This window comes from Chelonia mydas, chromosome 7 (genome assembly GCF_015237465.2).
Source record: "Chelonia mydas isolate rCheMyd1 chromosome 7, rCheMyd1.pri.v2, whole genome shotgun sequence".
Taxonomy (NCBI): domain Eukaryota; kingdom Metazoa; phylum Chordata; order Testudines; family Cheloniidae; genus Chelonia; species Chelonia mydas.
In genome coordinates this window covers 2,097,377-2,121,706 of record NC_057853.1, presented here as the reverse complement: position 1 = coordinate 2,121,706, position 24,330 = coordinate 2,097,377, and the positions used below count along the sequence as shown (strand labels likewise).

The following is a 24,330-nucleotide window of genomic DNA, read 5'->3' as shown; positions in this document are numbered from 1 at the left end:
AGTGAAAAGCCAGCAGATCTGGCTGGCTTCATGAGCATTCCCCTAGCCCAGAGGAATCTCTGAGTGGTTAAGAGCCACCTTAGCAGCACTTACACCTCGTCCTCCTGGCCTACGGCATAGGGACGTGCCCAGGACATCCCTGTGTCTGGCTGCTGGAACAGCCCGTTGGAACCACGACCAATAAGGTATTAGTTACGGCAGCCCAGAAATTGCTCTGACGTATGCCAGAAACCCACCCAGTCCTAAGCCAGCCCCAGCATGAGGCAAACATAAGGGTGGCACCTTTAAAGGCACCTTTGTCCCTTCCCTCCCTCCCCCGCCACCTTCAGTTTTGCACTGAGCACAGCTTGGCCCAGCAGGAGGGACCTAGGTTTATATCTGGAGACATGCCTTAATCTAATAAGGTAGGTTTGTTTACCAAGGTCCACATCGGGATTCCGTGTTCAACTGTTAAAGCTTTTAACGCATTTAAGGCTAGTTCATGGTTTATGTGGAAGTTCTGACAAATACCAGAGTCCTGCCGTAGAAACTGATGGGCCCATGTACTTGCAGCTCTTTTTCCATACTGAAACATGGCCCCCTAGTGGTGCGCAAGAGCTGGTTTGATTCACAGTGTAATGTGAAAGAACTGCCCTGGTAACCTGGGCATGCTGATGCGGCAACTTCTGCCCAAATTCTGTTGGTGAAAAAGTCTGCAGCTCAGTCTGCAACCAAAACACACATTTCCCTAAAGGTCTGTTTTATTCTCCATTACCTGAAATATGATGCTTTCTGTCATACCACATTCAACTGCAACAAATGGAGTGCAGTATATGAACAATTGGATTTTGTGTGAACACATGATAACATGAAAGTCATTTCACAAAGCTTTAGAAAATACAAAGTGCAACAAAGGCATAAAAAGCAGGTCAAGTTAAATAAGGGATAAATAAGCCATCCATGGATTAACTGGCCCAGACTCCCTTCTTAATTACCGAAAGCCCACCAAATCTTAATTATCAAAGGCCCACCAAATTTTGTTATTTACTGAAGCAAAACACCACTGCAGCAGTTGGGTCTGGGAGGGGTCCTTCTCCATAGTCTTCTAACTATATATTTGGCGAGTAAAATGTGTTCTTAATTTACTCTGCATTTCTTAGCTCTGTGGTAGTTATACAAAAAGGTATCCTAGTGAATGTGTACATATTGTTGTTTTTATTGTTTGTACTGCAGTAGCACCGAGGCGTTTCAAGCCTATTGTGTTAAGCATGGGACCAACACATAACAAAAACATGGGCCCTGCCCAGAAGAGCATATGGTCTTACTGTGGTTGTGCTACTACGCTTTCTTCTCTCTCTCCCTCTGCCATCATGGATTGTGGGTAATAAGACTTAAGATACTGTTGTATAATTTTCTCATTTATAGGGGTCTGGTACATGTTGTTAATCCCCCCCCCCCCTTTTTTTTTTTAAACTACACTGAACATTCTTCTTCCCTATCACTTTTGTTGGATATATTCTGGAAATAATAATGCAGTAAATAAAAACAAATGTTCCTTTGAAAATCAGACCAGAAGTGTGTACATGTGTAAATATGTGTATGTATATGATTATGCAAGTATATTCATATAATGAGCTAACTGTGTTGCAGTTTAATAGAAACCTGTAATTTGGTGCCATATAGGAATTTTTCTGTCTGCTATAATTAGAGAAACAAAATAAAAAGTTGTTAGAAAATGCTCCATTAGCAAGAAAGTCCATGAGAAGTCTTTATAGATGTGTTGTTATGAATGTGTTTTAATGTGTATTTGTCTGTGATTATGAAATTCCATTGTATATCTGGTTAACTGTGCTTATTTCATTAGTTTTGGTTTAGTAATTGGTGTTAGCAGTATATCAAAATGCAATGCACAGAAAACGGGTAATTTTAAAATAGAGGTGGGTTTTGTTGTTGTTCAGATATTTTCTGTTATAGTCAAAATTCATGAATGTGTTTACTTGAAGGAAAATTACTTGGTGAGCTTTAGGGCTCACTGTAGAACTGTCTAGAGATTTCTACCTAGGAGATACTCGTTTTGCTGCTAAGTACACCTTAATTTTCAAACTTTTGAAGACTGCTGCTATTGAGTTTATTAAATGGGAAAAGCACATAATTTGATAACATCTGGAAATCTAGCTTTATTTTGTTTCACCACACCTAAGATGTTTATGAAACGTTTTTAACTTAATTGTGAGATTTAGGGAGGAACAAAACAACTTTGTTCAGAATGACTGACATTTGGATTCATCTTTTTCAGGGACTGGTTAAATGTGTTCAGCCCCCCCATAATTCTTCCAAGCCAAGAGCTAGCAAAGCATATTGAAGCTTCAGCAAGTCTAAATATTCCAGGTAGGAATTTATAAAGATGGGACAGTGAGGAGAATATGTGAAGGATGTGTAATAATTTACAAATTGTAACAGAGAAGTATTGCTCAATATTGTTCTTATACATCTGTTAAATGCTGACTTCTGCAAGGAAGTCAATGTGGTCATTTGGTTGCACTTCCATGGAGCTAAATTCTGGGTCTGACTCTTTAAGTCCTCTGATTCTTACTGTTCATTTTGAAAGGGGACGTTGCTCCTGGGGGCTGGGGTAGAAGGAGGTAGGAATGGAGAGTCCATATAGAGGGGATGTGTAAACATGAGGCTGCAACCTTTAGTCATGCAAATAATCCCTACACACAAGAATAGCTCCACTGAGTAAGCATTGCTTATGTGAGTAAAGAGTTCAGATCACGTCCTAAGTGAAAGCTTGGTGTCTCTCTTGAGCACTGTTAAACAATGTTCAATCATCACCTAACATGATAGCAGCACCCATACGTTAAGGTTCTTCGCTGGAGGCAGGTCTGGTTCTAGACCAAATGGTGCTCCCGGTGAGGAGCGCCTTTGGTGCCCCCCCTCATTTGTTAAACTTTTGAATACCTTATTTTTATTGCATTTGTAGCCCATTTCACGACTTTGACGCACAATTTGCATGCATATTTTATCCCTGTCATAGGCTCTGTAAAATTTGCCCCGTGCTGCAAACTAGATTGCAACTGAGCTTTTCGCTTCCTATACTGAGCTCCTGAAGGCTTCTTCGGGGACATCTTTTATTTTCTATGGGGGGAAACGGACAGTATTAGGGAGAGCAAAAGTCTGTATTCCACAGTCTTAGAAAGTCATCAAACGTTACGTGTTAAGTATAGCAAAAGAAGTACCGGTATTTCTTTTATATTGCTGCAGAGACAGGGGCTTGACAGATATCTCTGGCATCTCATTAAATATGTCCTTTATTAGTCGCTACTTACACTCTTCAAATCTTAAAACACAAGTGCACTTTCACAATTACACAATAAAACAAGGTTCACAATATTGCAGCTGGGCTCTCACTTCGTTCTTATGTCTCACTGACTGACTAGCGATGCCCCGCCCCTTAGATACCCGCAAGGGCATGGCTGACAACATTCTAGGAGGTTTGAGGAAAATGTAGTGCTCAGAAAGCCTGGAAGGTTCCATGAGATTCTACAAAGGTCCAGAACATTCTAGAAAGTTAGTGAAAAATGAATCCACATACAGAATACCTGAAACATGTTACTTCAAACATTCTATTTTCCCTTTTGCCGCTAACAACAAAAACAGCACCCCCGAGCCTGGCACCCCTAAATCCAACCCTGGCTGGAGGATGACAAAGAACATGTGCTGAAACAGGACAGTGAACAACAATAGAATTAAAATAAATACATCTCTTTCTACAAAGGTCCTTTTTTCTTTTCTGCTACCCTACGGAATAGAATAGGTTCCTATATTTTTCTCCAGGTACAGAGAATTCAGTGTGAGATCTCATAAATCTCAGCTGTGTATTTTGGCTGCCCAAGGGATGAACATGTCTCAGTGATATACTGTCTAAAATTGATTATGCCTCTCAAATTGGGAATCTTTTCATAGGTGTACATTTGTAATTGCTTATGACAGCAAAATAGAACTCTGCTGTCAAGAGGGGACCTTGCTTTGAAGAATCGAATAATATGTTATGTTAAGTGGCTTAAATAAACCAAAGAGAATGGGACAGTAATCCTTGAGTTAAAAGCAAGTTAGACATATATTTCTGATAGGGGCCTCAGATGATTCTTGATGTCAGTATTGTGGAATCCAAAACTTGCTGCAGTAACCCTAGAATTTCATAGAATCATAGAATATCAGGGTTGGAAGGGACCTCAGGAGGTGATAAGGTTGAAAATTGAAAACCTTTCCATAAGGTTGAAAATTGAAAGATTTAGTTAAGAAAGTGACACCAAAGCATATTTGCTAATTTGTTGTTTTTTCCTTATTATTCTCACTGGAATCTCTGACCAAGGTAATTTGTGAAATCCTCATAAATTCACTTGCTTTAATGATAAAATATTTTATGTGTGTCGGTAGTGTTTAAATGTACTTGTAGCTATCTTGAGTGGACGAACCCCTTACAGATGCAAACACGAGACAAAATTTGACCTGTAAGTGGTAACTGGGTGTTTGCAGTACTTTGTATGAAAGACATTATACAAAAATTTCCTATTCTGTTATAAACCTATAACAGCTTTAACTCAGGTTCACAGAAGCTTACCCTTAACTCAGTTACCCTTTAACTCAGGTTCACAGAAGCTTACCAGGTTCACACTACTTACCCTTAAATTCCTGAACTGCTTGGTGAATGGGATCAGAACGTTCATACCAACAACCTCTGCCCTCCTATCTTTATTTTAAACAAAATGTTAGTTTAATAGTTAATTTTCTAATCTATCTTGTGAAGTTGTACAAATAGCAATTGCCAGACTTCAAGAACTTATGACTCTGAAATCATGAACACTCAAGTGCCAAAGATAATAAAATCATATCCATAATGAACACCTGTAATTATTTATAACCCATACAAAATATCCTTGTCATCTTTTATATACTTCTTTAACAGTATCCTAAAACAAAAAAGTCAATATAATTTTGCTCATGTTAATAAAAGATTTGGAAGATATTCTTTATTTTTGGCATAACTCAAGGGAAATACCTAAGTGGAAATATTCCATAAAAACCACTGCACTTTAAAGTTTACAATTACATTCTTAAGCATGTGCTCCTTTAGAAACATATCCAGAGATCAGAGTAACAGCCGTGTTAGTCTGTATTTGCCAAAAGAAAAGGAGTACTTGTGGCACCTTAGAGACTAACCAATTTATTTGAGGATAAGCTTTCGTGAGCTACAGCATGCATCCGACGAAGTGAGCTGTAGCTCACGAAAGCTTATGCTCAAATAAATTGGTTAGTCTCTAAGGTGCCACAAGTACTCCTTTTCTTTTGGCATATCCAGAGATGTATCCAGGTGTCACAAGAAATAGACTTATTGTCAATAGGGTTGCAGAGATGTAATTGAGAGCAAAATTTGAGCCAATTTGTTTGATATCTTTAAAAGTTTTTTTTCCTTTGGTCATTGATGTTTATGATTTAGAGTCCATTACATTTTATTTGATATCTTTCATATGAAAAAATGGGTAGTAAATGACTCACACATAAACTCTTTGGAACTCGCCTCTTTTTTCATCAATTTACTTGCCTTAACTTCTCATGAAAGAACTCTAAGGACCATGCTAAACAGTCTTGTTGCTCAGGGTGCAACTCTTGGCAACATTTATAAATTAACTCTGGAGCATATAATTACAATACAGGTCTGAGCACCTTGCCTATTGTCCAAGATAATATTGGAGAAAACATTAAGGATATTCTGCTAAATGTGCAGCACATCTGACAGTGGGTCCAGTAGAGTTACCACCACAGAGTCCAGGTCAAAATTTGGCCCATGTATGCCTATAGTGATGTCCAGATTGTGAGCCGTTTTCAGGTACTAAAACCTGGAATACAGTGAAAACCCCTTTTGTATAAAATAGGAGGATGTCTTTATACCCATGCTCTGGGCTATGGTCACTGTATAAACATGGCAGCACTACTGTAATATAAATAATGAATATCTTATGCCTCTGAGTTTAGATAAGAATAAGGCCAAATTTTCAGAAATGGCCTCTGGGAGCACCTCAGTTTTTAGATGCCCGACTTCAGACATGTAAAGTGAGCTTGACTCCATTAAAATCAGTGGCAAAACGCCCACTGATTTAATTGAGGCAACATTTCATCCTTTCAGCCTCGTTTTCCGAGGTGCTGACCAGCTGAAGATCCTGTTCCCTTCAGTAGGAGATGGGGGAGCTCAGGACCTCTAAAATCTCCCAGTGTGTTTGGATGTGATTGATGTTGTCAGGTAGGTCAGCGAGCCTCTCACTGCGGCGTTGCGGAAGGGTCTCGTGACTAGCATGGTTTTGAAATGCCTTGATGTTAAATCTCTTCCGTATTTTTTAGTTTTAGTTGTTTTAGTTTTAGTCTTTTAGTTGTTTACTGTGTTATGGTGCAAGCCGTATGTTCGTGATTGATCTGACTAACCGATGGTCTGTCCAGCAGTCATCTGACCCTGTCATGGCTTGTGTAATATGGACATCAGTACGATCACAGGCTGTGACAATGACATAGTCAAGAAGATGCCAGTGTTCGGAACATGGGTGTTTCCAAATGGTCTTATATATGTCCCTCTGTCTAAAGATGGTTTTGTGATAGGAAAATCATGTTGCACACATTTGCTGAGGAGAAGAATGCCATTAGAGTTAACTTTCCCCAGCCCTTTTTTCCCAGTGGCGTCTCTCCAGAGTTTGGGGTGTCACCCATGAGGTCACCTATGAGGATAAGCTTGTCTTCCCTGGCTGTGGCAGTGAGAACTTCATCAAGAGCACAGTAGAACTGCTCCTTGTTGTCTTCGTCATCGTCCACTTTGGGAGTATACACACTAATGACCTTGGCATACTGGTTGATACTAAGCTTAAGATGAAGAGTCATGAGACATTCGTTAATACCCATAGGGAGTTCTAAAAGCTGGTTAGCAATTTTGTTTTTGATGGCAAAACCAACCCCATGAATATGCCTCTCTTCAGATGTCTTTCCTTTCCAAAAGAAGGTATAACCACCTCCATCTTCTTTCAGTTGGTCTTCATCTGCCCAAGGGATCTCATTTACCGCAGCAATATCAATGTCAGATCTTTCAAGTTCTCTAGCTGTTATGGCAGTTCTTCTTTCAGGACCGTCACTGTTCGGGGAATCCATGAGAGTGCGAACATTCCAAGTGGGGAACTTCATTATTTTGCTTTGGATGTTCTGAGCGTAGGTAGAGTAATCCGGCTGGACACAGCCATGCAACCAGGAGGGCATTGAGACAGCCTATGTTCAGGGCACCTTTTCTAGTCCCTTCCCTGTTCAGGATGAGCAGATGGGATCCTGAAAAGGACTGCTCAGTCATGGTGGCAGCTGCCAAAATTGCACTTCTGTCTCACAAGTCTAAGCGCAAGACGACCAACACACGGCTGCCACCTGCATGCAGATTTGTGACTAGGGACTCCCAGAGCTCATTGCTCCTGTTCCCACCACCACTCATCTATCACCACAGGACTTCGATAGTGAGAGATGTTAACACCCTTGGCAGAGGCCTATGCATGAAATCTTTTAATGTGTGGGAGCCAGTGTGCAGGCAACAACCTCACGAAACTTGACAGGAAGGAGCCTGGACCCGGTGGCAGGGGAGTCCGAGACAACCGGAGGTCTCCGTCCTGCTGCAGCCCTCATCTGCCTTCACAGATGCAGGAACTGACAAGTCCTCAAATATGCCTGTTCCGCTTTTGTGGCCCTCAAGATAGTTAAGTCCAAAGCAAACTGCAAAGAGTTACAAAGGGATCTCGCAAAACTGGGAGACTGGGCAACAAAATGGGAGATGAAATTCAGTGTTGAAGAGGGAGAGATTGCTTACCTGTACAGTAACTGGAGTTCTTCCAGATGTTTTGTCTCTAGGGGTGCTGCTCCACCTGCCCTCTTTCCCTCTGATGCGGAGCCCTGCTGTTGGGCTTTGTACTGAGAAGGAAGTGGAGCGACGGCAAGACCACCCCTTCCTATATGCCCTTGTACTGGACCGCAAGGCTGTGTGGGGCGCAGGTGCAGACCCACAGACACTGCTGACGAAAAATCTCTCATCAAGTGTGCCCTGGTACGCCCACATCCTGCTGGGGAGCACCCACGAGGACAAACATCTCAAAGAACTCTGATTACTGGACGGGCAAGTACCCTGTATTTCTGTGCGCAGCTATCACACCAGCCTATTTTTTGGCCACCTGATAATATAACCCATATATCGTTGTGCAATCCCAGCTGTAAATAGACGCTGAGTGTGGTGAAACCAGCGGTGTTAGCATAACAGGCTATTACTTCCTATGAGGGAGCGGCGCGTGCAAACCGCCTGATTTGCATTACTGTTCTGAGCAAGAGGTAAACGTTTAGGATGAAATGCTAGATACAGATTGCATTCAACTGTCAATTATTTCCTATCAAAAACTTATATATCATAACTTACATTTAGCTTTTATAAAAGACAGAACTGAGAAAAGAACTTTACTATATGAAACGTTTATAGTACATATCCATCTTTAGCGCTATCAGTGTACTTCTACTTGGGGCTAAGAAATGATTTCCATATCCTAAAAACATTCTTGGAGTTAACATAATGCCCAAAATATTAGATTTATACTGATTTATTAGCTGACTGCATCCTATTAACTCTTTGGTGCTGAGAGGTTTCATACGCCCTTCGCCTGTAATGGATGATGGGCTAGAAAATCTGACTCCTGCATTACAATCTTGTACATCAGGGTTAATGTACAAACCATCAGAGGGGTAGCCGTGTTAGTCTGGATCTGTAAAAGCGGCAAAGAGTCCTGTGGCACCTTGTAGACTAACAGACGTATTGGAGCATAAGCTTTTGTGGGAGAATACCCACTTCGTCGGATGCATGTACAAACTGACATTCAAGAAATAGAAATATTGTATTGCCGGAAAGCAGTAGAAATATTATAAAAATGTACTTGAATTCCTCTGTATCGTGCATTTCAGTAGTTGTTGGAACTGAGGTAGACCCAATTCTTATTGGTTGTTCTGCTACCTGGAAAAAAAATCACTAATGGCGTTATCTTGCAAAATGTAAGTTTTTCTACAAAATTTCTAACATGCTGTAAAGTCTAGGAACAAGGAAGTTGTAGTCAGGGTGCGTATTGCTTGTTTTAGCAGTAACAAACTTCTTTAGTGTTAGTCGAAACTGAATTGACATTATTCCTTTTAGTGAAATGAAGCATTGCTAAATTTTCTTGCGTGTCATCTGACCATGCTCTCTAGTAGAGTTACTGGGTGAAAATCTGGCCCCACTGAAGCCCATAGCAAAAGTTCATGGAGGATAGGTCCATCAGGGGCTATGAGCCAGGATGGGCAGGGATGCAACACCTGGGATGCAAAAACTCTGACGTGGCCCTGTTTGCCAGAAGTTGGGAATGGGCAACGGAGGATGGATCAGTGGATTCCATCTACTGTGTATCTATACGGAGTAACTGACATCAGAATTTGGCCCACATGATCACCAAACTTTTGATTTTGCATTGTAACTTTGGTTTCCAGAGACTTCCGCTGACGTCTTTTTACTGTTATAACAAAACTATAATGAACCTATAATGTCATGATGTAATGACCAGTATGATGTCAAGACAGTAGGAAATGCAGTCATTGCAGTGCATGCGTGAAAATTAAATTTCAGTTACATTTCTTGAAGGTTTCATAGTTGATTTGCTGTGTTTTTTTTCAAAATGGTGCACTGCCTCACTATACTATACTCACTGTAAGGACTAATTACTTACAAATTTTATACATTTTTTAAATGAACCCATTTTTGGTTTAGGGATAGCAAACTGCATTTGGAGCAGGATCTAAATTATTATTTCTGCTGCTCTATATGTAAAAAAGGTTTATCAGAATAACACCATCTCTAGTTACCAAACCAATAACATTTTAGGTAAGTTTGTTTACCAGCTTGAAGCATGATCCAATACACAAGGAGTTTATAGTCAAAGAAATGCCTACTTGATTTTACCTATTACAGCACTACTGACGTAATAAATTTGTTAGATTAGTTTTGACACAGAATTTCTCCACCCACCTGTTTAAAGCCAATTAATGAAACATATTGTACATACTTAATTACTTATATTTAATACATTTATAACTTTCAACAACAGAAAACTGATCAAATTAAATAATAAGTTAGCAAGCTTAAAGGTAAATTGTGTGAGACAAGCATAGCAAGGATAAAATCTCTAAAACAAGACCTTTTGCTTTATGTTAGATTATCTGATTCTTTCATCTAGAACATTTTAATGGTTAACGCAGTTTCATTTTCACAGATTAAGAGCTGATTCTCTGTATTTTTTGTGCATACTAATATACAATTATTTGAGCAATTCTGTGAAAAAGATCTCCGGTAGGAGTACTTTGACCCCTTATTAATAGATAGATAGATAGATTTTTAGACCAACTTTTAAATCTACTATTCCAGCAAACTGTCTGTGCTTTCAGTTCTTAGGCAAACTTTGCATTATAATTTTACCTCAACTAAATATAAACCTTTAGAAACATGAATGAAAACATGAATAAATGTTAACCTCAAAGGTAACAATTTTAGTATTCTGCACAAAAGCCAAGAGATTACACCCTCCTAAAGAGGCACTCTGCCAGATTGTCATCTGTGATAGAAGGGTGCTTTTCCTGTGTTTCAAGAGTGACTAGCAGGGTAATTTTACTCTTCTTTTTCTCCATTCACACAGGTGAAGATGACTTCAGTGCTGAGGAGGATGAGGAAGTTCTGACTCTTTTGTATGATCCATGTCTAAACTGTTACTTTGATCCAGAAACTGGAAAATACTATGAATTGGCTTAGCTAGTTCATGGTTCAGAGAATATTGCTCTCCATCAGAACAGAATTAACATCTATTTCTCTGGAAAGTATGAACTAGAATGTAACATTTTATTGCATAATTTAAAAATTTGAATCCGTAAATCATTTTGCAAGCAAGTGAATATATTTTACAGATAATGTAACATCTTATTTTTGTAGTTTTGTATTGTTATAATACAGTAGAACATCACAGCGCACAAACTCTCGTGGCTTTGACAGTTGTTTGTGATACTAGTTTGTTTTATATTAAATATTGAAAGATTCTGTGTATGAACAAATTAGGTGGAATCCAAAGGTTTTTCAGTGTTAATATGTAAATTATGGCTTCATAGAAAGAAAATGTATCTTTTCATTTCTGACTTATCAGATGTTTGTTTAAATGGATTCTATGATACCTTAACTTTGTACTCGAAGAAATGGAGTGTGATGTTCAAAGGCATGTGCTTTATGGGCTCTCTCTCTTATTCACTAGAAAGAACATCATTTTCCTTCCTCTCCGGGAAAGTCTCTGTCCTGATTAAATGGCAGTATAGGAGCTGCTTTTGAGAAATCTTATCCGCTTATAATCCTTATAAGGTTACTGTAATACACTGGATTGCTGCTAGCAGATTTAAAGCCTCTTCATTTCGTATTTTTGGATTGTGTGAACGTTTCTTGGGTTTTGTCACAATCCCCTCTATCGACAGTTTGGCACAGAGGTACAAAACCCAAACTCTCAAGTGGTACAATGCAATGCTGTTCAAAGCTGACCCAGTATGTGCATGGTCAAGCTGTGAATCCAAACCACAATAGAGATTTGCTATCTGACTGGAAAACTCCATGATCCCAAAGTGTAGTGATTAATCTCACTTCACAGATTCCCTCTTCCAACGGGTGGGGGTGGGGTTCCACCATTCGATAAGCAGAGCTATGGATAGAAGTGGGTTACTAGGGAGGAAGCTGGGTGCATCTCTCAGATGTGGAGATGCACTCTGGGCGCACGTACAGCTGCTGTGTTACACCTCCCAGCAAAAGATGGTATCTGATTAAACCAAATTGTATTTTTTGCTCTGTAATTACTCTGGGGAAGTTCTCTGGCCTGTGTTACACAGGCGCTCAGGCCACATAATCACAATGGTCCCTGCTGGCTTTCGAATCCGTTAAAAAGTTACTGATTTGGATTTACCCACATTTTGCACTTTCTAGCTTATGTAGCCATGTATTTTGCTTTCTTCCTGCATCTTCGCTCCTGTTGTGTGTTGCTCACTTGTTTCACCTTGCCTTAAATTAGGCTATAAGCTTTCAGAGCTGGATACCCTGTCTATGTGTCTGAATTTGAACAGCACCGAGCACAAGGCGCCCCCCAATCCTGATTGCGAATGCTTTACTCCCAGGGCATTTCCCAAGGGATCTACAGACATTTCTAGTGTTCTGACCCTCTGCTTGATTATATCTATGCTATAGCAGTCATTTGCAAGATGATTACTCTGTGAATTTTTGCTAAGAATAAAGCATTCTAAGGTCAGGTTTAGGTTACAACTGGCAAGTGATTGAAAATGGTATGTCTCTAAATTATTTGTAATTATGGATCCCAGTTAATGAACATCCTGGCATCAATAGAAAATGCAGTTGTTAATAGGAGCTTGGCATAAGATCAAATCATGTAGTTGGCTTCCTTGGCAGGCTTAAGCGTATCATCACAAATTGATTCAAGTGAGCGTGCCAACAGAATCTGCAGGAAGACAGATACTGTACTGATGTAATTCACTTACCCTGTGTCAACATATTTCTGCCAACCAGTTTTAGACCCTTTTTTTGTGACTCCTATATTCAATTTAAATGTGCATTGGAATTATGTTTCTGACCTTTGAGAATTGCCTTGGCTGATCCTCACTTATGGGATAGTCACTTCCTTGCAGATTCTAGGCTATACAAGAAGAAAAGGAGGACTTGTGGCACCCTAGAGACTAAAAAATTTATTTGAGCATAAGCTTTCGTGAGCTGTAGCTCACGAAAGCTTATGCTCAAATAAAATTTTTAGTCTCTAGGGTGCCACAAGTCCTTCTTTTCTTTTTGCGAATACAGACTAACACGGCTGCTACTCTGAAATAGGCTATACAAGGTTATACAGACCCAACCTCCCTCCTTCCAGCGCCACTTAGCTCAGGGCATTCTGAGTCTCTCTCTGTAGTGTCCACTGTATTTCTGGCAATTGTTCTTAGAAACACATTGTTCATCTCAGGATAATTATGGGGGGTTATGTTGGTCTGCTCTCTTCTCTGGTGGTTTTTGAAACCAGATCATTTCTGTTCCTTGTATTGCCTCAGGTCTCCAGGTCTCAGAGGAGTGACCTGCTGCTGCCAAGGCTGCCTTGTGAATCAGGCCTGGTTCACTGCTGGTTTTGAACCATGGCTTACTGTGACAAAGTGGCTAGCTGTAAGAAGTGTCCATCGTGCAAGACTCAGAATCTGCAATGGACCAACGTATGTTCTGTGTTCCATGTATCTTGGTGAGAGTCACTCCCCAGCAAGGAGTGTTATAACAGCTGCACTCAGCAGATGCTGTGTGACAGTGTAGTCTAAAATTATTGCTGGATGGATATAGAGAGTATGGAAAACCAGGAGAAGTATGTGAAGGCCTTCTACTTACAGGGGGCATTGAGAGCTCCATCCTTAGATCCCTGACTATCTCTAATGGTCCAGGAAGTTATCTAGTAAGGCCATACTCATGGTGAGTCATCCTTTCTTCTAAGGGTTCTTGCCTGTTACCCCCATCTTCAGGGTTGTAGCCTGTAGGTGTAGGTGTTTGCCAAGGAAGGCACAGGTATAATTTAAGGCAGGAACCCAATGAGCATACCAAGCCTCCAGGGCTGTCAGACAGTAGTTTAGCTAAACTGATCAAGGCATAGGGCCCAAAAAGCATAAGCAGCTAATGAGGAGTAAACCTGGATCATAAGTAAGGCTAAGATTTTGTCATGGGTATTTTTAGTACAACTCAGGGACAGGTCACGGGCAATAAACAAAAAACCATGGAAGCCTGTGACCTGTCCCTGACTTTTACTAAAAATACCCGGGTGAGGGGTGGGACAAAGAGAGCACTGTCGAGGCTTGCAGCCGTTCCAGCCCCCCCACTACTGCTCCTGCGGCAGGGGCTGACCCAATCCCAGCTGCTGCTCCTGCAGGTTGGGGACTGCTGTTCCAGTGGCCACGGGGCTGGCCGCCAGTCAGCTGTTCTGCTGGCCCTGGGCTGGCTGCTGCTCAGCTATTCTGACAGCTGCTGCTCCAGCCCTGTCCTGGAAGTGATCCTGGAAAGTCATGGAAACCATGACCTCCGTGACAGAATCGTAGCTTTAATTGTAAGATATCACAAGATAGAATGCTGGGCTGACTAAACTGCTGACAGGTAACCTCACAATGTCAGTTTATACCAGCTTGAGATATTTTCAAGTTGGAACATCAGCAGATGCCTGATCGCAAGAATGCCATGGCAACTAATGGACGTACATGCTAATAAACTTGAGGTAAAAGGCCTAGTAACGTATGGAAGAAGGGCATCCCAACATTAGTGGGTGTGGAAGTTCAAATAAGGAAAAGGGACTAAAACCCCTATTGAATATGCATTAGGTATAGTGGTGTCAGCATAACACATTATAAACATTTTATCCTGACCTGTGTGCCTTGGAAGTTGCCAAGACAGTGACCACTGGTGGTGGTGAGGATGACGAGGATGACTTTCAGGTCTTTATGCAAGGGATGGTGTGAGTATATAAAGGCTCATATGCTCATTCTGTATTATTTCTACCTAGCCTTGTTGGGTTGGAGCGTTTCCAAATTTGTTAATACTGTTAAAAAACCTTGTAAATATGGAAGGCTTTTCCTTCATGTGAGTGTTGCAACTGTCTACGTCAGGATTCGTCACATAATAGTAATTCTAACACTGGGCCTGAGCTCGGGATTAGACCGTACCAAATCTCAGCATTAACTTGATGTTGAGATTGGGATTAACCTGGTCTTTTGGATTATAGGTTGATTTGGCTAAGCATAATGTACTGCAATGGAATGTTGTGGTGTATTGTCAATTCATATGTGAATTGTATTCTTTTAGGGTTCTATTTGAGTATCTAATGCCCTGATAAAATGTTTGTCCTTCTGGTATTTGAGGATTTGCCTGCTCAAATGGTTCACCTCTTACACATCCCACTGTTGTGTTGTATTAGTGTTTTAGCCTCTTGCCGTAGGAAGCCCCTTTATGTTCTCAAAGTAAAAGGTCAAATGGACCCTGTGTACATCCAAATAATAAAGCTAATTTATTCTCCAAAAGGGGATCATAGGGGCGTGATGTAAACAGACGCTCACATGTTTGTGAGCCAACCTGTCACTCCCACTGAATTTCTTTGATTAAGGGAATGCAAAAGGACTAAATCCCTAATTTAAAGTCCTATACAAGGAAAATAAAATATTGTAAAACCAACTTTGCGGTTAAAACTCTCAGTGTAAGTGTTCCCTTTGAAGAACAGCAGGGGACCAATTAAGCCCTCTGAATTGATTTTGTGGGACCGCTCTCTCTTACACCAAAGGTAGGAGGTAGTGGATCTCTCTCAAAGTGGGAGACAGCGATTCCTTTAAAAGGTTAACAAAACTGTTCTGCCACTGCTAAGGCTCTGGGAGAATAGATGTTTCCTTGCCAGGGACTCTCCATCAAAAATAAAAACACACCCACGTATTTCAAGGGTGCACTGCCCTCACCACCCACAGGTTTGGGGAGAGTGGAAAGAATCAAACTATCGAATTCAAACCTGGTAACCAAACTTAGTTCATTTGTATATAAAATTCAAATCACTGGTAACAAACAAAAGGTAAATAAAGTGTTACCAGGGTAATTAATTCAAGTTGTACCAGAAAGAAGACGTGTCTTTGCCGATATCCAACAATCCCAGATCCCCAGGGGAGACTGAAGTAAAAAATGACTTATAGCAAATGCGGCTGACAACATTGTTCCTCCTTTGCAGCTGCCTTTGTGTCTTGACATTTGGTTTCGTTCAACACCTAGCCACTCGACTAAATGCCGACTCTCAACCCCCTCGCAACGGAAACAGAACACGGACTTTCATGTAAAAACTCGGGATGGCATGGTCTGGAGCAAACGGCAGCAGTCTGCTGTAAGAACACCTTCCGGTGCACTGGTATCATCCTTGAAGCAGTATGATCTCAGCCCCAAATGGCAGTAGACCGAATTCGGGGAAGACTAGAGCTGTCAAACATTTAAAAAAATTAATTGTGATTAATCGCGCAATTAAAAAAATGAATCATGATTAATCATGTGACTAATCGCACTGTTAATAATAGAATACCATTTATTTAAATATTTTTGGATGTTTTCTACATTTTCAAATATATTGATTCCAATTACAACACAGAATACAAAATGTACAGTGCTCACTTTATATTTATTTTTGATTACAAATACACTGTATAAAAACAAAAAAGATAGTATTTTTCACTTCACTTCATACAAGTACTATAGTGCAATCTCTTTATCATGAAAGTTGAACTTACAAATGTAGAATTATGTACAAAGAAAACTGCATTCAAAAATAAAACAATGTAAAATTGTAAAGCCTGCCAAGTCCACTCAGTCCTACCGCTTGGTCAGCCAGTCGCTCAGACAAACAAGTTTGTTTACGTTTGCAGGAGATAATGCTGCCCGCTTCTTGTTTACAATGTCACCTGAAAGTGAGAACAGGCGTTCGCATGGCACTATTGTAGCCGGCATCGCAAGATATTTACGTGCCAGGTGTGCTAAAGATTCATATGTCCCTTCATGCTTCAACCCCCATTCCAGGGGACATGCGTTCATGCTGGTGACGGGTTCTGCTTGATAATAATCCAAAGCAGTGCGGACCGATGCATGTTCATTTTCATTGTCTGAGTCAGATGCCACCAGCAGAAGGTTGATTTTCTTTTTTGGTGGTTCAGGTTCTGTAGTTTCCACATCGAAGTGTTGCTCTTTTAAGTGTTGCTCTTCTGAAAGCATGCTCCACACCTCATCCCTCTCAGATTTTGGAAGGCACTTCAGTTTCTTAAATCTTGGGTCAAGTGCTGTAGCTATCTTTAGAAATCTCACATTGGTACCTTCTTTGCATTTTGTCAAATCTGCAGTGAAAGTGTTTTTAAAATGAACAACGTGCTGGGTCATCATCCGAGACTGCTATAACATGAAATATAAGGCAGAATGCAGAGCAGGGGACATACACTTCTCCCCCAAGGAGTTCAGGCACAAATTTAATTTACGCATTATTTTTTTAGCTAGCATCATCAGCATGGAAGCATGTCCTCTGGAACGTTGGCTGAAGCATAAAGGGGCATATGAATGGTTAGCATATCTGGCACATAAATACCTTGCAATGCCGGCTAAAAATGCCATGCAAATGCCTGTTCCCACTTTCTGGTGACATTGTAAATAAGAAGAGGGCAGCATTATCTCTTGTAAATGTAAACAAACTTGTTTGTCTTAGTGACTGGCAGAACGAGAAGTAGTGGACGTGTTATTCCTCGACTTTAGCAAAGCTTTTGACACGGTCTCCCACAGTATTCTTGTCAGCAAGTTAAAGAAGTATGGGCTGGATGGACGCGCTACAAGGTGGGTAGAAAGTTGGCTAGATTGTCGGGCTCAACGGGTAGTGACCAATGGCTCCATGTCTAGTTGGCAGCCGGTATCTAGCGGAGTGCCCCAAGGGTCGGTCCTGGGGCCGGTTTTGTTCAATATCTTCATTAATGATCTGGAGGATGGTGTGGATTGCACCCTCAGCAAGTTTGCAGATGACACTAAACTGGGAGGAGTGGTAGATACGCTGGAGGGTAGGGATAGGATACAGAGGGACCTAGACAAATTGGAGGATGGGGCCAAAAGAAATCTGATGAGGTTCAACAAGGACAAGTGCAGAGTCCTGCACTTAGGACGGAAGAATCCCATGCGCCGCTACAGACTAGGGACCGAATGGCTAGGCAGCAGTTCTGCAGAGAAGGACCTAGGGGTGACAGTGGACGAGAACCTGGATATGAGTCGACAGTGTGCCCTTGTTGCCAAGAAGGCCAATGGCATTTTGGGCTGTATAAGTAGGGGCATAGCGAGCAGATCGAGGGACGTGATCGTTCCCCTCTATTTGACACTGGTGAGGCCTCATCTGGAGTACTGTGTCCAGTTTTGGGCCCCACACTACAAGAAGGATGTGGAGAAATTGGAGAGAGTCCAGTGAAGGGCAACAAAAATGATTAGGGGTCTGGAACACGTGACGTACTAGGAGAGGCTGAGGGAACTGGGATTGTTTAGTGTACGGAAGAGAAGAATGAGGGGGGATCTGATAGCTGTTTTTAACTACCTGAAAGGTGGATCCAAAGAGGATGGATCTAAACTATTCTCAGTGATAGCAGATGACAGGACAAGGAGTAATGGTCTCAAGTTGCAGTGGGGGGGATTTAGATTGGATATTAGGAAAAACTTTTTCACTAGGAGGGTGGTGAAACACTGGAACGCGTTACCTAGGGAGGTGGTGGAATCCCCTTCCTTAGAAGTTTTTAAGGTCAGGCTTGACAAAGCCCTGGCTGGGATGATTTAGTTGGGATTGGTCCTGCCCTGGGCAGGAGGTTGGACTAGATGGCCTCCAGAGGTCTCTTCCAACTCTGTTATTCTATGATTCTGTGATTCTAAGTAGGACTGAGTGGACTTGTGGGCTCTGAAGTTTTACATAGTTTTGTTTTTGGGTGCAGTTATATAACAAAAAAATCGACATTTGTAAGTTGCATTTTCATGACAGAGATTGTACTTCAGTACTTGTGTGAGGTAAATTGAAAAATACTATTTCTTTTGTTTATCATTTGACAGTGTAAATATTTGTAATAAAAATAATGTACACTTTGATTTCAATTACAACACAGAATACTTTCTTCTCAGTGCTCTTTGGATCAGGTTACTGCTTATCAGCAATGAGGAGAGAATAGTGGAAAGCATTTGTTCTCCATATGGTAAATGTGTTAAACACCATCAGGAACTCCCTATAGTATTTAGAATTGGGAAAAGTCCCACATTTAATCAAAGATGAGTAAATCTTAAATTGGTATTGACCAAAATATTTTCATGAACATGGGGAGAGAAAAGCCACTTGTTTAAAATGCTTGTCAGAAATTGTTGTAACTTGGGGGTGGGCTAGAATTCACTTCACTGTCCCTCTCCTAGGGCTTCAACACCGGTCCTACAGAAAAGCACATGGAGACCCAGCATTCAGGGTTTTCATCGAAGATTGCACAGGAATTTATTTTAAACTGAATCTTTTCTCCATCCACCACTGTTCCCTTAAGCTGTGCGCGTGTGCGCGCGCACACAGATCCTAAACCCCGCGCACACGGCAAAACACCGCACGTACAACAATTTGCACAGAAGACATTTTTTGCGCACACGGCCTGTCAAAAATTTGCACAAAAGACATTTTTTGCACATACGGCCTGTCAAAAATTAGAGGGAACATTGCCATCCACCTAAAATTGCAGTTAAGCTCACTGAGTAGCAGGAAAAGTGAATGAGGAGCTTCTGGGTACGGCTCAGCAGCTAGATGCTCAGATACTATGCTTCTGGCAACAATATAGAGCCTAAAGAAAGTACAGGCTGGCCAGTGGAGGGAGGAACTGCATATAAGTCTCTTGCTGCTTCAGAGGGCGATGTTGTTACATTGTTTGCGCCTTCCTGTCACTATGACATGTATTTTGCATGTGAGGAATGCACTCCTATAGCATTATGTTGGGATGTTTGTCCTTTTTGTCTTAATGAGCAGCATTGTCTGTTTGACATCTTATGGGCTGCATGACCATCATCATGTGAACTCCAGCACCGTGTGCAGACCAAAACAAGGCGTAGCTTCTGTTACTGCCATTCTTCTTCATCATCATTCTAAGAGCCTCGAACTAAAGCATTACTAAGGTGGAGCATGTTATTGATTCTTTTCTTCAGCCAGTTTATCAAAGTCAGCATTTATGCTGAAAGTGGCAAGACTTAAGGAAGCACATAGATTTGCTTCTAGCAGTTATGTACAATGTTTTGATTTGTGATTCATGAGAATTGCAAAATTCACACTAGGGAGTGCTTCCAAACACGTAAAAACTGTGATGGGCATAAGATTTTCAGGCTATCTGCAGGCAGCCCAACAACTGATCCCTGAGAGTAAAGAAGTTTTGAAATGCAATCAATTTTAATAATGCCTCATCAGTGCTTTCTAGTTGAGCTGTGAAGTTGCAAGAATCAGCTAGTTTGGTAGATGCTATCTGCGGTTGGCAAGGCTTGAATGAAACTCATCAAAGACCTTGGACCCTGTGTCTATAGCTTGTACATGTCACATGTGGGCTTGTTTCAGACTGGTAAGGTTGGCAACCCTCCTTTCAATCAACCAGCTTTTAAAGGGATTGGGGATTTCTTCTTCAAGTGCTTGTCCATATATATATATATATATACACTCCACTCTTGGTGTGCATGTGGCCCATGCGCTTGAGATCAGAGTCTTTGCACCTCCTCCTCTATGCAAGGGCAAAAACCTCTGGTGCTCCAGAGGACAACACATGATCCTCGGCCACCAGAGAAAATTTCTTAGAAGGAGGAACAAACTCAGAGTGGAGATTTACAAGTGCCTGTGGCTGTGTTGTCCAAAATAATTTGTAGAGCAGAGCTTTTGGGAAAACATCCAGTCTTGATTTCAAAATTGTCTGTGATGGAGATTCCACAGCAACACCTTGGTAAGTTGATCCAAAAGTTAATTACTCTGACTGTTCACATTTTTTGCCTTATTTCCAATTTGGATTTGTCTAGCCTCAACTTCCAGGCATTGGATGGTGTTAGACCTTTCTCTGCTAGATTAAAGAGCCCATTATTAAATATTTGTTCCCCATGTCGATACTTATGGACTGTGATCAAGTCACCCCTTAACCTTCCCTTTGTTAAACTACATAGATTGAGCTCCTGGAGTCTATCACTATATGTCATGTTTTCTAGTTCTTTAATCATTCTCATGGCTCTTCTCTGAACCCTGTAGCCTGTAGGTATAACTATTTGCTGAGGAAGGCAAAGTTAAGGCAGTAACCCAATGAGCCTATAGGTCTGAAGGCCTGTCAGACAATAGTTTAGCTAAACTAATCAAGGCATAAAGTCCATATGTACAGCTAACCAGGAGTGACTTAGATCATAAGATATCACAAGATAGAATGCTGGAATCCACAAGTATGTCTAAACTGCTGACAGGTAACCCCAAGATGTCAGTTTATACTAGCTTGAGATATTTTAAAGTTGTAACATCAGCAGATGTCTGACCACAAGAATGCTATGGCAGCTGATGGACATACACGCTAATGAACTTGAGGTAAAAAGCCTAGTAACCTATGGGAGAAAGGCATCCCAACATTAATGGGGTGTGGATATTCAAATAAGGAAGACGGGCTGAAACCCCTGCTGAATATGGATTAGGCATATTGGTGTTAGCGTAACACATTATGAAAGCTGTGTCCCCACCTGCATGCCTGGAGAGATGTCAGGATGACAACCACTGGTGGTGAGGAGGAGGAGAAGGAGGATGACTAACATTCTGGGTTTTTCTGCAACGTATGGTGTGAATATATGAACGCTCAGATGCTCATTTTATATTATCGCTACCTTCTTTCCTGGGTTGGAGCGTTTGTGGCTTTGCGAGTTGTGCTAAATGAAATTATTCTTGGGGCAGAATGCCTTTCCTAAACGTAATCTCTCCTTCATGCACACCAGGGACCTCATCACTGTAATAACTCTAATCCTTCTGGGTCTGATTGCAGGATCCTGCCAACCCACTGAGCATTAATTAGGATTTCTAGCTGATCAATGTAATTAATAATCAATAGATCAGGCACCAACCCTCTCCAGTTTATCAACATCCTTCATGAACTGTGGACACCAGAACTGGACACGGGATTCCAGCAGCGGTCACACCAGGGCCAAATCCAGGGGTCAAACAACCTCTCGGCTCCTACTCAGGATCCACTGGTGATGCCTCCCAGGATCCCATGAGCTATTTTAGCCACAGTGTTGCACTGGGAGCCCATGTTCTGCTGATTGTCTGTCACCATCCCTCAATCTTTTCCAGAGTCGCTGCTTCCCAGGGTACAGTCCCCCATCCTGAAAGTACAGCCGACATTCTTTGTTCCTAGATTATACATTTATGTTTAGCCATATGTGATGGGGTATACCTACCCCGCACCAGCCTGCAAAGGGTTAACTGTGCTTTACAGGTTGAGGAAACCCTGCTCCTCCGACTCTGCTGGGCATGCTCAGCCTGGAGGCGGAGTATAAAAGGAAGCAGCCCAGCTCAATCTGGGCAGGCTGCTGAAGGGGGAGGAGGCAGATGGCAGGCTCTCTCCAGGGAGCTGCTACAGGCCCTGACTACAAGGCACTGCACACAAAGCTCCAGACGGACTCCAGGCTGCCTGACGAACCTGGAAAAGGGACCGCGCCGGCAGGAACTAGGCCACTGGAGGACTCCAGAGACCCCGGGGGAACTGTGGAGCCTCGCTGAGGGAGAAAGGTAGGAAGCAGCTCATCTGAGAAGACAAGGCATAACATGTACCTGGATGACTGGCTCATCTGAGGAAAGTCTCCACAACAGGTGGAAACCTCCACCCATCAGATTCTTCAACTCTTCATGATGCTCAGCCTAAATATCAACAGAGAAGAGTCCCCTTTAATACCAGCACAGCAAATAAAATCCACAGGGGCAGCATTAGACTCTACAACAGCCAGAGCCGGTCTGCCCCCAAAACAGGTTCGAAGCCATGAACTTGTTACTCAACTACAAACAACTCCACAGATTACACTAAGGACTTGTCTAAGTCTACTCAGATACCTGGCCTCCTGCACATTCATCACACAGCATGCCAGACTACTCCTGCGCTGTGTGCGGGGTTGGCTAAAATCAGGACATGCACTGAGCAGACACTACATGGAAAGGCCCTGTGCTGATTCCCCAAGAGCAGGAGTGGCCTTGTTTGTTTTGCCAGCCAGGGTTGAAAATATTTTCGGCACCCACACCCCATGTGGCTGAGCCAAAACCAGAAAACACCACCAAAAACCTTAGAGCGGTATCGCGTCTCCAGGAAGTAGGCACCCAGGCAACCGCCCTGCTCGCCTGCCCCAGAACCAGCCCTACCCAAGACATGCTTTCATCACTACATTGGCAGAATGATCCCAACAAGGTGTGCAGAGGAGTACCCTTTAATCCACCCCTACATACCAAACCATGCGTGACAGCTGCATTCAAGATTCAAGAGCTGACTATCCAAATTCTGACTGACAGTATGACTTTCATGTTTTATATGGCGGGGGGGCACAGCCATCCCCACCATCGAGTACCTCTCACAGCGATTCACCTTCCAGGTTTGCAGAACACTCTGGTGGACCGTTGGAGCAGGCATTTCTCATCAGCTCATGAGTGGATAATCCAGGAGTCTGTGTTTCACGTCATTTCCCAGGAAAGGGGTCATCCTTCATTAGGACCTGTTCACGGCTGACAAAAACAAGAGCCTGACCTTTTGTTCCACTCTAAGGATCCCTAGCAGACTTATTCCTTATTCGACTGTCATTGGAATTGACCTGTGTTAACCCACCAATTCCTCTGATTTCCAGGGAAATCGGAGCAAATTTACCACATCAATCTTCTAAAACCTTGGCACGATCGAGAGGTATGCTTAGTTATGCAGGAGATCCTTCCCCAGGAGGATAACTTACACGAGCAAGTGACGATATCATCCAACTTGACGCCGATCCAAAAGATTGAGGCAGCCGACGTGATTAATCGCAACCGAGATGTGTTCTCTACAAAACCAGGGCGGACGACTGAGACCTATCACCATATCCACACGATCCCCGGAACCAAGGTAACATTGAGACCCTACTGAATCCCAGCAGCCAAAAGAGAAGAAATCAAGGCAGAAGTAAAGAAAATGTTAGAATTAGGGGTTATTGAAGAATCTTACAGTCAGTGGTCCAGTCCAATTGTTCTAGTGCCTAAACCTGACAATACCATGAGATTCTGTAATGACTTATGGAGACACTGTGTTGTTACCTCTTAGGCCTGCGATTTACTCTTGTGACGGACCATGCATCCTTCCAGTGGATGCAGCGGAATAAGGAAAAGAATGCAAGGGTCACCAGGTGGTTCTTATCCCTCCAACCATTCCAGTTCCACATACGGCACAGGGCTGGATGCCACCATGGCAACGCTGATGGTCTGTCACGAGCATACAGCCTGGCTTCCCAAGTTGCCCAACTCTATGGTGTTGAGCAGAGGGGGGGGATATGTGACGGGGCAAGGCCAGATGGCTGTAGAAAAGTAGAGGGAGATAGATATATTAGCTCCAGGCTAAACAAATCCCTGGTACCAGGATAAATGAAATGGCAGCTGCTCC

General features: G+C 42.1%; 1 protein-coding gene across 32 annotated transcripts in view; it reads left to right on the top strand.

Annotated features, from left to right (window-relative positions):
* CFAP20DC (CFAP20 domain containing) overlaps positions 1-16,127 on the top strand; it is a 167,205-nt gene extending 151,078 nt beyond the window's left edge. For 26 of the 32 annotated variants that reach the window (XM_043550775.1, XM_037903810.2, XM_037903808.2 and 23 more), the window contains 2 exons: positions 2,276-2,367; positions 10,755-11,492. In XM_043550775.1, coding sequence (XP_043406710.1) covers positions 2,276-2,367; positions 10,755-10,867 — 205 coding nt within the window. In that variant the 3' untranslated portion in view covers positions 10,868-11,492. Of the gene's footprint in view, positions 1-1,212; positions 1,361-2,275; positions 2,368-10,754; positions 11,493-15,872 lie in introns of those variants that run through there. The other 6 variants (XM_043550781.1, XM_043550780.1, XM_043550765.1 and 3 more) reach the window with 5 other exon arrangements.
* Positions 16,128-24,330: the final 8,203 nt, after the last annotated feature.